A 15,916-nucleotide genomic window follows, 5' to 3' on the forward strand; every position below is an offset into this window, starting at 1 on the left:
AGTTTTGTAAACATAGTTTTATAGTTTTGTATGTAAAACTGAGATAGAGAAACTCTTTTGAGTTTTTTTTTACAAGTTCTAAACAAGATACCGTTATTTAGGTAAGTTCATTCGATGGGTATATCTTTAAGCTATCTGACGACACAAAAATCAAGATTGTGATTTTTTTTGAGATACCGCTTTTGACTTTAGCACGACAGTATTGTATTCATTGTGCTTCTGTTTTCTTATTTAATGATTATGTTAGGTTTATATTTATTTATATTCGTCGATGAAACGATCTATGATGAATTTTGCGACCTCCGGCTGATCGACGGGCACCATGTGACCGGCATTGCGGACGAGTACCTCCGTAAAATTCCCTCCACTCTTTTTATACCTGAAAATAAGATACCATTCAATTAATAAATAGTTAATAATCTGTAGCGGCAACCGTATAGTTGGAAGTGAAACATCAGACTCCCGGGACGAATGTTGGCATATTCAAAATCCAAGGGCACTCATCTCTGACTTAAGGTAATCTGAGTATTTTTCGAGAATTATCACTTGCTTTAAAGGTAAATAAGATTCAAAGTAATATTACACGTCTTTTGAACGTAGTCTAAATTTTTTGACAATTTTACTGTCGCCGATATCAATAATTTTGCTTGAACACTTACTATGAAATCGCTAGTCGACATTGTAACCATCAAGGAGACGATAGAACCAACTCCTTGCGATTATAGCCTAATCCCATTATTCATAGACGTTATTTATCTAAGGACGGAGCTGTTACATCACTACAGCGTCTGTCATCGGAAATGCAGACAATGGCCGTCATCACAATTTTCACCTATTTAATAATTTATATAAATAACAATTACGCATTAGTGAACCAAATAAACTCATCAATAGTAAGGGATTTCATCTTTTGCAATAAGTACATACATACAAAATAGGAGCATTGCTGTGATAACAAATCTGTTTCTCAGCTTTGTTCATCTGACAGCTTGCTGTTTGTTCAGCTTTGTTTATCTGACAGCCAACTAGATTAAAGTTGTATCTGAATATTAGCCAATCACAGCGGCCCTATGTCTACGCACTGCGAAGGCTGCCATGCCGTCAGCACTGAGAAACAGACTTGTTGTCAAAGCAATGCTCCGTCCTTGGATAAATAACTTTTATTAATACTGGCGTTAAAATATAACTTACCCCACAATAGTTCCATTGATAAACCTCCGTAACCGCTTTCGAGGAGCTCGTTCATATTCCTGCCGTCCAGACCACTCCAGTAGTTTGTATGTGTGTTTCGATAAACTATACGCCACAATGATGTCCAATTGTCCACTACAAATATATAAATGAATTATATTCCAATTTATAGCAATCATCATCAGCCTTGGGATATCCACTGCTGAACCTGGTCTTCCCCCAAAGATTTCCAGATCGACTTGTTGGAAACGGCCCGCTATATACGAATATATCTTATAGTTATATATGATTAATTTTTAAGTACCCCGAAATAGATATTCAACCGAAAATCGAAATCGACTGCTTCTCATTTCATTATGTATTTAGGTTTTATGTGGTATTAAGTAAGTATAGTCGAATTAGTTTTGTGTGACGTTGCTATTGTTTGGGGATAGGCACAGAATTCACTTTTAAATCAGTTATTTGCATGGCAGGCACATATTCACTATTAAAATTAAATTTGCTTGCCTTGAAAGTCCTAATTAATTATTTCTATATGTACATACTCATTTCATTTCAAAGTGGTATCGAGGTCGCTGCCCCTCATCAAGCATATTCCCAAAACGCAAGTGACTAGTTTTAATTGCCGGCCGCATGCCTTTTCTGCTGCAGAAAACCTATCGATACTATAAAGACAGTTGCGCGGGTTCGTCCCAGTGTCTATCCAACCTAAACCCCCCTATAACGGACCCATTCCAGGTATATCGTGTAACAACGCCCGACTCAAATTGTAGTCTCCTAATTATAATCAAGATAGCCTGTCTTTTCCCCCAAAACATATTGCTGGGAAAATTAAAAATGATATAAAATATTTTTTTAAAGTTATCAACCAATTTACTATACTAATTAAATAGATAAATTAGTAAGATCTATGAGCATGAGAACTAATCGATTGGTATGCACACAGGACTGCTGGGTCTACAATCAAATCGACCGATTCGCATACATGAACCAAATAAATCTCTTAATTTATTGCTAGTAAACGTTTATAGCCTTAACCAATTTAATTTGTCTGCGGTTAATCGTCTTGTTCAAATGAGAACTCAATTTAGGTAACTAAAATAATGCCTAACAAATCTAGCAATATTATTAAAGTAGAGCCGACTTTAGTATAAAAGGACATTCAAAACATTGATATCGTAATGTGGTATTCAATTAAATTGTGTGAAGTAATATTTTTCACTAACTACTGTATACAATATCTACATATTTAGTAAACAACACACCTTTTAAATCGATGCATATGAGATCTTGCAAAAGGATTTCTTATATAAAATGAGCGCCAATAAAAAAGGATTTTGGCAATTTTTCTTATTTGTAAAATCTGATGAGGGACATGCATACTAACTTTATCAACAATTTTTCTAAGACTTAACTGCGTCGGTGGTAATGCTAACGCGCTACGATAGTTCTTTGAGGTCCCGAGTCAGACAAAGCAATTTTTTTTGTTAAACTTCAGCCCGTTATTTGGAAAATGTGCCTTATACATCGATAGTACATAACCTCATTCGGACGGATCACGGAACACACATGGCGAAAAGGAACATCTTACTTCTTTAGGTATAATGTATGATGTGTGTGTACCAAGTTTTGTCCATTTTTGCTGGTGGTAGGTTATATTTTATATCCGCTCGGATAGCGACTATCGTACACAAGGTGTTACAACCCGCCATAGTGACCCACGTAAGTGTGTCGCGTTACTGGATCAGCCTGTGTATCCAGTTCCGACAGGCCGGCATAATTGTGTCGACTGCTGAGAGGCAATCATCCCTCGTCAGTCGACACTCTATTGGACTCCACTCCACTTACTATCAGGTGCAATGGGGTCACATTACTGCATACAACAAAAAAACATGATTGTAAAAACCTTTTCCCCTATCTTACCTGTAACTCATAACTCCATAATGTTCCAACAACTCTTGAATAAACGGTTTTGTACTGTTCATAATATCAGGCAACATTTTTTTATACACCACCTGGTTGTTGTAATTAAAAGATGCGTTTCCAACGTGTATGACATCCCTCACATCAGGCCTGTTTATGTAGGATTCGAAACTCGGCAGCCCGTTTGAGGGATTCCGGTTGAAATTATACACGCTAATACCGCTGTTCTTTTTAATAAATTCTATTGTTTCATTGAATTTCTGTAAAAAATTAGTACCGTATACTTATAGACAGCTAAAATTTGATATATTGTATCAAAAGTAAGTGCTTCTAAATAAATCTAGACTTCGATGACAATTACTTAGGGCTACTACTTTGGCTTACTTAAGGCGATACCTCAAGGTCCATTTTCATACATTTTGTTTCATCTTTAATCTGGGTAACTATTAATCATGGATATTTCGGCCTTTAAAATTTAATATGACGAAATTTTAAAGGCAGAAATATCCATGATTATTAATTATTTTTACGTTTTTCTTTCAACTGCGAGAACTAATCACTAACTAGACGTGAATTTAAATTCTTTACTTGCCAATACTTGTTTAGTTACCCAGATTAAAGGTGAAACAAAATGTATGAAAATGGACCTTGAGGTATCGCCTTAATAGATCAGTGCTTTAGATTCACGTACGTAGTCAGTAAATAAGTTCGTTTGAAAATTCAAATTTAACTTTATTTTTTAAACTTCGAATTAACAATAAGCATAAAAAATATATTTTAAAATTCGAATTTCAAATACAGTCACTTACATTAGCTGCGTCAACCATTCTCACTTCATCGATAAGTTTGACAACATTCTCCTCCATAACCCTCAAACGCTCAATATGGGAATCGTCTAAGATACCAATAACATTGACCAGATCACTGTAGTGCATCATAGATCTAGGGTCTATCAAACCGTTGCCTATTGCCAAACCCTATAAAATAAACAATTGTATCAGTTATGGTGTTAGTGGTGAAGCGTAGTTGGGGCACCAGAGAGGTTCGACCCGAGCGGCTATTTTAAGGTGCTGACAAAATATAAAAAATTTAAAGCTTTAAAAAAATAGTTTACATATGTTGTGATATTATGTCACTTTTGTTATTTTACCGTTTTTTTTTTATCTCGGCGTCTGGGTGCGGCCGTTTTTAGGTCCACCTCTGGCGACAAAAACTCACCCTACGGTATTCAGTAAGCCACGTTTTTATAAAAAAAAAAAAGATTTTTTAGGTTTAAATATTAAAATTATTTTAAAAACTAGTAAAGAAATTTCATCGCATAAATCAAGATATTAATCTGGAAAAACAACTGCTATAATGTGGAAAAACAACTGCCACATTGTAACTTTATGCAGTCTAATTTTGTATTCACAATGTACATATTATTAAGAAATATTGAATACTGCTATTAGGTTACCTACTACAATGAGACATTACAAACCTAATGGACATACAGTAGATACCGCCTATGATGATATCATTTAATATCGTTGTAACCTATATAGGTTACAACGACGTACCCGTTATAACGACCAAATGGCGATGTTCAGCCCCAAGTTATATAGAAAAAGCTATGTAAATAAGCCCCAAAATATGACATCGGATAAAGCTATATATAGGTTAAAGCGACGAATATCTGTAACAACCAATTGTCGCATTTTACCTTTAATCCTTAATATTATTTTGATCATTTTTATAATGTAAGAAGCCAAAATTATATAAGAAGGTTTTATTTTATTATTAACTGCGATTTTTTTAATTTTTTACGCGATTTGTCGTATTTAGACCTCGCATGTTTTAACGACTGATGAGTGTGCATAGAGTTCACAATAAACTTTTTGTATTAATTATTGCCATTTTGTTTGCAGACCTGCCCACGTCCCTTTAATTTCGGTATAACCGTTTTTCACTGTAGATCATCTTACTGACGAATATACGACAGTGACTAATGTTACCAGGATAACAAAAATCTAGGCATTCCTGCATCATCGACAAACTTAACATCGATGCAACTCATGTTTCACCTACAAATTCGTACGAGAGCGTAATTTTAATTTGACAATTTTTTTTCCTCAATTTCAAAGTTTAAGGCAAATCAAATGAAGTTACGATGAATTGTTTGCTAATATAGCTTTCCATAAACAAATTTATTACCTATACACATATATAACACCACAACAGTTAGGGTACTAAAATAATGTCATAGGCAAAGTATTAATTTTAACAATTTGTTTCAATACCTCTATACTTTTGTGAATTCTCGCAAGCCGTAAACAAAGGCATCCAAGTTCTAGGATATAATGTTGAGAAATCGTATGGCCCGTTACATTACTAACCACAGTTTGTATTAAGAATACGAAAAGACTTTTTAGAAATAGTTTTAGCCAATTCATAAATTTTTAAACATAAACTAGAATAATAAAAAAAACTATTAAGTAACGAATTGGTTCTCACCAAAATTGTCAATAAATCATCTCAATCTATGAATTCGCAAAGGTTACGAGGGTATACCACACATCGTTTAGAACGGAATGATGCTCCGTTACCTTCAAATTAATTGGATGACGATCAGTCTTATGCCTTTGTATCTGGATACCGAATGCTGGAACGTACTTTCCACCATAAGATTCTCCAGTTATGAACAACGGAGCTGTTCTTAATTCCGGAAACATTTCTAGAAATTGCTGAATAAATTCTAATAATTGTTCGCCAACCTGAAATATATAATATTCGAGTATTATAATTATATTATAAAACAAACTCCCCCACTGCGTCTGTCTGTCTGTTGGTCTGAATGCAATAAACTCAATAATTACCAAACATTAAAAAAAAAAACATAATATGGAGATAGTTTGAGACCCTGGAAAGAACACAGTCCGCTCATTATGACGGGAAAACATGTAGCGGGACTTTTATCTCAAAAAAACTCGGCACGCAGGCGAAACTGCGAGCAAAAGCTAGTAATGTATAAGTGATAGTTCAATAACACGATGCAAAAAATAATACATGTTTTTATGCTTCTCTTTTGTATTGACTTGTCTTTTGAGGTATTTGTTGGTGTGAATATTTATAATATGATCAATAAATTATTTTAATTTTATACTCCTATCTGATAAATTTGTGGAAAAAGCACGTTTATCTTTTATAACACTATAGGCATCAAAAATCAGGTCGGTATTCGAAGTGAGAGCACAGGTATTATTAGTTTTAGTTGTAACGGTAATTAAAAGCATACCCAAACATGCATAACAATTATAGGACGATGATATCCCGTATATGAACCATCGACCTTCCATTAAAGGACTTGTTAATGCATGAGTTTTCTAAACTGGTTACATTTGCGTATCTGGTACTGGTCTCCTGTTATTATCATTAATAATGCGATGCGTCATAAAATTTTACTATCTTCCCAGAGTTACAAGTGATATTAAGTCCTGGCCTTAGAGATATTTATAATTTAAAATATATATTTGGAAATCGAAAAGAGCACTATGATTGTTATTGATTTAAAAAAAAACTAGCTTTGGCCTCCGCATAATGTTTAAAATTCGGTTAGAAATTTGACAGGTGCATTTTATTTATGAGATAGTATTTTTTTTTATTATCCGGCTAGTGTTGCCCATAATAATGGCATTAGCTCGTAAACGAATCAATTCCAAAAATAGATATCAGATCGAGTCGAGTATTCAAGAATAGAATAATGTATTTAGAATACTTTTTAAAATAAATTGCAGTACAAATGATAATCGCCATATTTTAATGAGTCCCTTGTATTAAATGTTTATTAATGAAAAATAAAAAAAATATCTTAGTTTATTATGTGAAATATTGTGTTAAATGTAAAATATATTCAAGCACCGTTGAATTCTTCAAATAGGAGTATGTACCGTTAGTTTGAAGAGCATTCACACGACTTTATATTTTAATTTATAGTTTTATAGCCAACATTGCATAAATATTGAGCAAAATTTCCATTTATATACTCCATAGATTATACTATAACAATATTAGACATATTATAATAAATAATAATCGCTAGTCCATCTCCAGCTACGTATCTAATAGTTACATTTATTTTTACAACTCTTCAGTGTTATCTTACTTTAAGTAGCAGTAATTTCTATTGATGAATATTAATATATTGCAATAAAAATGTATTTTCTTTACAATTTGCATGCATTCCTGTTTTGATAATGCTTCTAAATTAGACAAGACCGTACGCTACAGTTATAGCTAGTTTTTTGTCACAGCTTAGCTCGCGTCAAAGCATTTTAAAAGATTATTCTCTTGATGAATTAATTTTAGGCCGGTGAAAAAGATTACGAATAATCGCGACAATGCGAGAAGATGGAGGCATATCTACGGACGTCGCTCGTTGGTCGATATCCTATAATGGTGAGGCTCAAATTAACTGTAACCCCGACAATAATTTGACAGATTCGATGGGTAGTGGTATCGCGTGCGCGGTACTTATTCCGTTATGAGGTCTCAGGTTCGAATTCCAGGTTAGACATATTGGGTTTTTCTTCTCAGTATCAGCGGGGAATCAGGTTCTGTGCCAGATATGGCGATAGGTTCGCCGCCGATCGCATTATGGGAATTACATGGCGAAAAGTGGGTATACAGGCTACATCCTGCCCACGCCTTCAATAAAGGCGTGAGTGTGTGCATGTTTGACAATACTCATGACGTGGCAATTTATATCAGCTCTTAGTTCCACCCGTGCTATATCTATAATCTAATTACTTACATCATCTTCGTTGTTGACATATCCTCGCTCATCTTCTGTAAAACTAAATCCAGCTCCAACAGGGTTGTCAATGAACAACAGGGAATAATCGCTTGCCCACGTCACGTTCCGCAATTTTACTATAAAAAGATCATTAAAACTATAATTAGAAAGAGCAACGACTTGCGTTAATTTGATTTAATTAGACTGTCATGGGAACTTGTCGCGCAAAAATTTTATTACATTACGTGTCAGAATTATGTGCCATTTTCCTCGGGTAAACCTTTTAAAGAATTTGTAGTTTCAGTATTTTTTTTTATTATTTTTTAAATGTTCATAATAATTGCTTGATTGCGTGTTGTATAATATTTTTAGGAATTACACCAAAATGTTTGTAATTGAATTATTATTATTAAGAATAAGATATGTGTATATTTCAAGTTGTGAACCAAATAAAAAAAGAGCATTAGGTATGATCTATTTTGTAACGGCAGTTTTTCGGTAGCTAGTAGTGTTCTAATATACATATGTAATATAATGTACCTATACTATGTCTAGTTGATTACTAGACACCGATACTTTTTAATTTGCTGCTACATATCAAATCCCAACACCAAGTAATCATGTTCTGATGTGGTGCCGTTTCTAGTAATTTTGTGTTTTTTTTTTCTATAGACACATCCAATAAAGTCTCCCTAACAACTATGAAGGTCGTATGAGAAGTCTAACAATCTAATCTAGGTTAGCATAGTGGACTAAGATTCAAAGCTCCCTCAGACTACTGAGAAAGCTTAGAGGTACTTAGCGAATCAGTATATAATTTAGTGCTGGTATCATTATAAGTAAGTATACAATATGTTCTTGTATTTCGAGTCCTAAAATTATGACAGAGTTGCTTGTAATGCGGAAACTTAGACTCGAAATTATAAATACATAAATTATATTCCGTTCAAATTGGATATTTGATAAGTTATGCTACAAATTATACCAATTCCGGTAAAAAAAAATAATATAACGTTTTCTAATTATACATTTACAATCCTTTTCATATATACATACTTAAGCTCACGTATATATGAAAGGTGTCCCAAGAATTGCTGAACAATATTTAGCCTACGATTAAGTAGCTCATTGCCAATTTATGAAACATGAAGTAGTTTCAATCCTGTGAAATTTAAATAATTTCTTAAACTTGAAAAATATATTTTTTTATTAAAGCATATGACCCGGATATGTACTCATAACATCACGGTTACCCAGTGGTGTAGCGAGGTTACCCGGGGCGGAACCAACATTTTCTGCTCCTAGACGCCGGAGGAGAGTAATAAACACACACAAAAAAAAACGCGCTGCTCCTACTGAGACATACGACAAAACATCAAAATATAGGACATAGTTCCAATTTTATAAAACTGTTATTATAGACAATTTTCCGCTCCCTAAAAGTATCTTGACCTGACCGCCTCAGCAGCCCTAACAACGCTATGTCTCTACGATTACCAATGCAAGCATGAAGCCAGTAAGAGACTAGGCAAATAAATGTTTGCAATCCTAGACACAGCTAAAATTTTAAATTTGTAATTCGCTATTGTATTTAGGTATCAGTACAGCATTAATTTGCAAGCTTATTGTATATTCAAGGTATAACATCTCCGTAGTGACTCATCCTTCGAAGGCATAAACGATTCTATGTGTAATAGGTGTAATAAAAACTGTACCTGTTCCGTCTTCAATTTTAATTGGCCCAAACATGTCGAAGAGTCCCACTAGAGAGGAAAATCCTGGACCGCCTTGCAACCAGATAATCCATGGCACCATCGCCAGTCCAAACTGATGCGGGAAGAACCAAAAGAATAGATTGGAATTGTATGTCTCCTTCACAGTAATAAAGCCAGTGTGGCTAATTATTCCATAGTAATTTTTATCATCTATTTGTGATAGCTTTCTGGCTTCACTGGCGCTTCCATTTTTGATAAACGGAGTGAGAATCAGGCAACCTTTGCATCCACTGGTATCAGCATACCCAGTATGCAATATAGACCTTAAATATTAGTATAAAAAAAAGGTAAGATTGTTAGCAAATAGCATAAAAAGAAGACTAAGTATTTAGTATTTTTGCGTCGTTACTAGATGGATAGAAACAGTTCTCGCTTACTATCAGTTAGTACGGTTCGGTTGCCTGCTTTACATAAAAAAACATTTATGTAAAGAACAAGATCGTGGGAACCTCATAGATTACCGCTGAGAAAAACACGTCATCCGAATGTACGGAGACCTTCAACTTCGATGGCACGCTACATTAAATCCTGTCACCAAGTTAATTTTGTTTTCAAAATACTACGATCAATGAATTATTGATAAGGGAATCCTAATTTTAATTTATGAAATATTAACCTCAAACAGTTACATCTCTTGAAAATGGTTACCTTTTATGTGATTTGTTGAAATAAATGCCATTTAGAATTAATAAAATATTAAAAGTATCATACAATCTCGCGATACAAATTTGAACTTTTAAGATTTAACAATAAGACGCGGTATTTAATAATTATAAGGGAGTGCGTTGGGGGTTCAAATCTATTAATTTATTTATTTTTATTAATTAACACTTTTTATCATTTTTAAATACTTAGCTGGTCGGCTTAGTATTCGATGGTGAAAAGCCCGTGAAAGGCGCTGATTCATCCAGTCCACTTGACCATTGTAATCCTAGATGCCATTAAGGAACGCAACGCCTCCTTAGAAAAGTTTTTGACTGGACTGTACGTACCATTAAGTGCACTGCATACCCCTCACTTTACCATAAAAAAATGTAAAATCAAAACCACTAACCATAATAAAATCGACAATCCCGCTAAAATATTCTTCATGACTGTCGTATCAGAAATCACATTATATAATGAAACAAAATTCATTTAGTTACTACACGTATGTTCAAAAACAATCAATTAGATACGTAGTGTGAAGTATTTATTATGTTTTGTTCTTTGACTGATGGTCGATAAACGATACCTTGATTCTTATTTAAATTTTATTGTTTAAAGTCCATTACTAATAACTGTCTATACGAGTTGTGATAATAATGTTTATTTATCCATTTAAGTAAACATGTGTCCACTCCCTAACTGCAATCGTAAGTCTATAAGGTAGAGATGTGTCAACTTGATTTACTAAGACTCGAAGAACTCCCGCCTGGCCGTAGCGCATCAGCCGAATGACCGACAGTCGCCACTTGTACGGTGCGGCGAGATTTTTTTATTGTTAACTAATAAATGAATACATTATAAATAAGTAAATGGTCCGTCTTAGAACTAGATATAGATTCTATTATTATATTATTTGAGTACAAAGAGTCAACGTAGAGTATGAATCAGCTAACTGCCAAAATATGATTTGTGATAAAATAGTTAAACAGCTAAGTTCTTTTTTAAGCTTTAAATTTTTATTGTAATAATTAAACCGTAAGATAAATATATATGTATCTAGGATATAAAGTTAGACTGATCTGATATTATTTTGTAGACTGTATAATTTTTTTATTTATTTTTTTTTTTTTATTTATTTATACATATATTATAACACCATAACAGTTGAAACTAATGCGATGTTATACAGATTTAATTTTAACAATTTATTTCAATACATTTATGAGCCATTTCAGTGAATTCTAACAGGTTACATATAAATATATCTAAGTTCTGAGATATAGTATTAAGCAATCGTATGGCCCGTGACGCAGGCGCAAACCTTAGAATATTTATTCGCGATGTTTGAAGGCGGAACAGTGGTAGGTGGCGCCGAGTGCTGACGCGGCCGCTCGGCACGCACAGCTGTAGCGCGGAGAGCACCTCCGGCAGGTGTACCCACCCGCGCTACACTTTAAATATTAATTTGACAAGCCCAACATCCCTCCTCACTTCCAGCTAAATAACAGTGAATTTAAATAATAAATCCCTTTATTATTTAAATTCACCTGCTGAGTCGTTACATTTGTAAAAATAACCCAAAACAAATCATTACTCAGTTTCAGTTTACCCAATTAACTTGAGTTACTTAACTCGAGTTGAACTCGAGTTACGTGAATTTCAACTCGGGTTAGCTCGAGTTGTGTTTATCCCGAGTTGGCACATCACTACTTTAAGGCACTGTAGAGGCGAAAATCCCTATTTCCCTATTTATTGCCTAAATCGTTTATACAATTTCGTACAAGAAAGCAGATACTTCTAAGCATCACAAGATCTATGTAATAATATCATCCCTGTATTATATACTGCCCACTGCTGGGCACGGCCTCTTCTACTACTGAGAGGGATTCGCCTTTAGTCCGCCACGCTGGCCTAGTGCGGGTTGGTAGACTTCACACACCTTCGAAATTCCTTTAGAGAACTCAGATGTACAGGTTTTCTCACGATGTTTTCCTTCACTGTTAAAGCAAACGACAATTCTCAAAGAATACACACATGATTATAGAAAAGTCAGAGGTGTGTGCCCTTGGGATTTGAACCTGCGGACATTCGTCTTGGCAGTCCGTTCCATACCCAACTAGGCTATCGCCGTTTTTTCTAAGCAAGATCTATAAATATACATAATTAAGTGATGTACACGGATCTTGATGTGTGATATGATATTTATTTCATACCTAGCTTTTACTTGCGGCTGCGCTCGCGTGAAACAGTTTTTCCGGGTTAAAAGTCGCACTATATATTTTACAGGGACCTTTATTGATCTTGAGTTTATTGTGATCAAACAGACGGTGCTTTAACGGTGAAGGAAAAATATCGTGTGGAAACCTGCATACCTGAGACATTCTCTATAAGAATTTTGAGGGTGTGTGAAGTCTACCAATCCGCACTAGGCCAGAGTGGTAGACCAAGGCCTAATCCCTCTTCGTAGTAGAGGAGACCCGTGCCCTGCAGTGGGACAGTATATAATACAAGGCTCAAATTATTTATTATTATTAAGCAGACGTGGTGGGGGTCTTTGTTTTATAAAATGTAAGGATTAGGTATTATTCGGGGCTTCGGACGGGTTTTGAGGAATTTTAGCATAGGTCAAGGTCGCAGCTACCGCTGTATCAGCCGTATCAGTGATACGGGGCCCCTCTTGGCCCATACCTGCATTAAACTAAGCGAGCGCCCCTCTATAGCAAGCTACGCTACTGGTATAGGTGTATCTTAATCCTTAAGGATCTACGAGTATACCTACAGTTTATTCTTATTTAACACTTTACCAAGGAGGGTCAACTGGGAAGAATTTAAGCCGTGTACCGATTGTATTAAAATTTTGGTGTGGATAGTTTGGACCTTGAAAATGGATATTGGATATTCAACTTTATTAGCACCCCTAACAATATGAGTGAAAGGGAGAGGGTGTTGAGTAAATAAGGTGCTAAATCGATTGTGTGAAAGTTGGTATTGATATATAATCTAGACAATGGATGTGGAATATTTATTTATGTGAGTCCCTAAAAGGGGAACAGGAAAGAGAAGCTCCATATTAACTGAAGTATAATATGTTTTATTAATCTTACTTATTAGTATTTATTCGATACCCAAATCCACGAATATATTAAGCATTTCAACAATGTACTAAATTATTATTTGTTAACATATTATGTACAATATTATGTCAATATTTTATCTATTTTATCTGGGTCTTATAAACTAATTATTCATAAATTATTTCTTCAAATAAACGGTGACTGTAGTATCTACAATTTACCTTCTGTTCGTTTTATCGATTTGTTACGTGCTCACGTACATGCGTGTCATAATTTTATTTCTTCTTCCCTGCCAGCCCGAGCTGGCTTCTTTGTTTACTAAGTATATTTTTCATTTATTTTATTGTCTTTGTTTATATAAGCTAATCTAATTAAGTAATAATTGAATATTCTCATGTACCTTGACTTATCATAAGTGCAACTATGTTCGCCTACGTGATGAATAAAGCATTTTTATTTTTTTTATTTTTTAAAAGAAATCAAAGCATTATGATTAATAGCGTGAGAAAATTACCGTCGCATATAAACAGTAATAGCAACATTAAACATGAAATTGTGAATACGATTCACAGCATATTAACATAAGTGCACATGGTAATATGCTCTTACGTATTTTTTCTATGTATGTGTTAATAAAATTAGATTTATATTGCGGTCAGTAAAATGTGAAACATGTAAAATCGTTCGAAGTAACTAATTTTTTATTAAACAGTCTATTAAATCCATTCTTGATTTTCGTAAAGTGATCAAATTGTTCAAGTGATGAGGCAGAAAAAAAAATACAATGCGCTAGCGCAATAGAGTACCCAAATAATAACACGAGTCCGTGATTCGGTTGTTCTTCAAACCAAATTAAACGACCTGTATGTTATGGGTTTCGAAGTTATAAATGACCTTGATATCAATTACTTTTAAATTTATTTAAAAGATCGGAAGAAACCTTTTTTACGGTTATATTTCGCGACAGCTGCGTACCCAGCAAAACTCGGTCAACCAGGCAGTGAACTAATAAAGAGATAAAGAAGATCTAATCTCGCTAGTGTCTTGTATAAGACATGGTTTTGACCCGACGTCGTAAATAATGAAGCTTTTGCAACATATAAAATTATTTAAATATTATTTTTACGACGCAATGCAAATTATTCAGTCAGAAGTATTTGATTCACTCGTATCAATATTTTAAGACGTGTTTATATCCTTCCAAGTAATCTTAACTAAACTTTAGCAATAAATATAAAAGACAGGAAACAAACTTACACACAGAATATCATTTATACTTACTATTTTGAGAACATCAAATACATTCCATATTTCCTCGACCTTATTAAAATCACAAATACAGTCACAGGACAGTAAGAACAAAAATAAATTAAAACGTCTTGTACATTGCTAGTATCTCAGCGTAGCCTTTTAAGATGGAAAAGCGAGATAGCATAGGCAATAAAGATGTACCTTGGGTCGTAAAAACAAGATTGGCAACGATCTACATGTCTATTCAGCACAGATGCACTATTCTGAGAAATTTAGAAAAACTATCGTGTATAAGATAGCGAGATATTCAAATGTTTTCGTAATTGAAATTGTCATACAATTTTCATTTATCACCTGTAAATAAATGTGGAATAACGCATGCGCATTATTCCCATTGTTCCTTGTGAAATTAAAATACATTACAGGACAAACGGCGGGCTTTACCAAACGCAATGACTCATTAATCTCACACAGAGCTCGCATACCGAAATTAATCGTTTGGAAATATACAGAAAAAAACCGCGATACTACACTCGGGAGGTTTTTACGAGCGTGGGAAATTCAGTTATCAATTCATTTGTATCAAAATCATCTTAATACGCAATTGCTGATTGCGATCACGTAATGAGTGTATCGTATCGATGTTTGTTTTACTACGAACATCCTAAATATAGAGCAAATCACATCTGTGAGCGTGCAAGAATCTATCGCGAATGTCGGAGCGTGGGAGCGTCATTATGCTAAACAGGTCATTGGTACCCCGTACCTGTTCAACACTTTCCACAGGGTGTCCCTTTATGAGCTGCTCTTAGAATTTACCAAATGACTCACGCATCGGGATATGTTAATCGTGTGTGTAGCCATGGTTTGGTTCTACGGTGGTATTTTTATGGGGGAAATATGGCGTTTTAAATATTTTACTGAATTTAGAAATAAGTTTAAGATGAAGTATCTATTTATAAATGGAGCGTATTAAAATTTTGATATCCGAAAATATATTATAATTACTGCTTTTATGACTTACATATTAATGTAATATGCCCAAGTAATTAAAATTGTAAATTTTACCAAATTGATTACGATAAAATATAGATCACCTCAAATTTTATTTTAAATCTAAACCTTATTCAATTTGTCAACAAACCCCTCATCCCCCTAAAACACCACAAAACCCAACAAAATCGCTTTGTTTATCCGTAAACAAGCAAATCGGAGCATCCTGTACGTGAGATCGAGATAAATCCAAGTTCAAGGCTCAAGTGCACATGGAGAGCCACTGACTA

The 15,916-nt window shown here is 34.2% G+C and overlaps 1 protein-coding gene across 1 annotated transcript; it reads right to left on the bottom strand.

Annotated features, from left to right (window-relative positions):
* Nucleotides 1-171: 171 nt before the first annotated feature.
* On the bottom strand, nt 172-11,016 carry LOC115443719 (venom serine carboxypeptidase). Its single transcript, XM_030169245.2, has 8 exons — nt 10,715-11,016; nt 9,601-9,923; nt 7,904-8,022; nt 5,700-5,867; nt 3,924-4,091; nt 3,115-3,374; nt 1,192-1,326; nt 172-379 (listed from the first exon to the last, which is right to left on the bottom strand). Exons 1-8 carry the CDS (start codon nt 10,795-10,797, stop codon nt 256-258), a joined length of 1,380 nt encoding a protein of 459 aa, XP_030025105.1. The 5' UTR covers nt 10,798-11,016; the 3' UTR covers nt 172-255.
* Nucleotides 11,017-15,916: the final 4,900 nt, after the last annotated feature.

Source organism: Manduca sexta, chromosome 23 (assembly GCF_014839805.1).
Source record: "Manduca sexta isolate Smith_Timp_Sample1 chromosome 23, JHU_Msex_v1.0, whole genome shotgun sequence".
Classification (NCBI taxonomy): domain Eukaryota; kingdom Metazoa; phylum Arthropoda; class Insecta; order Lepidoptera; family Sphingidae; genus Manduca; species Manduca sexta.

Coding starts and splice junctions, on each gene's coding strand:
- LOC115443719 (XM_030169245.2), bottom strand. CDS start 10,797: ATGAATTTTGTTTCATTATATAATGTGATTTCTGATACGACAGTCATG. Junction 9,924..10,714: donor GGATTGTCGATTTTATTATG/GTTAGTGGTTTT, acceptor CTAATATTTAAG/GTCTATATTGCATACTGGGT. Junction 5,868..7,903: donor ATGTCAACAACGAAGATGAT/GTAAGTAATTAG, acceptor TATATATTTCAG/GTTGGCGAACAATTATTAGA.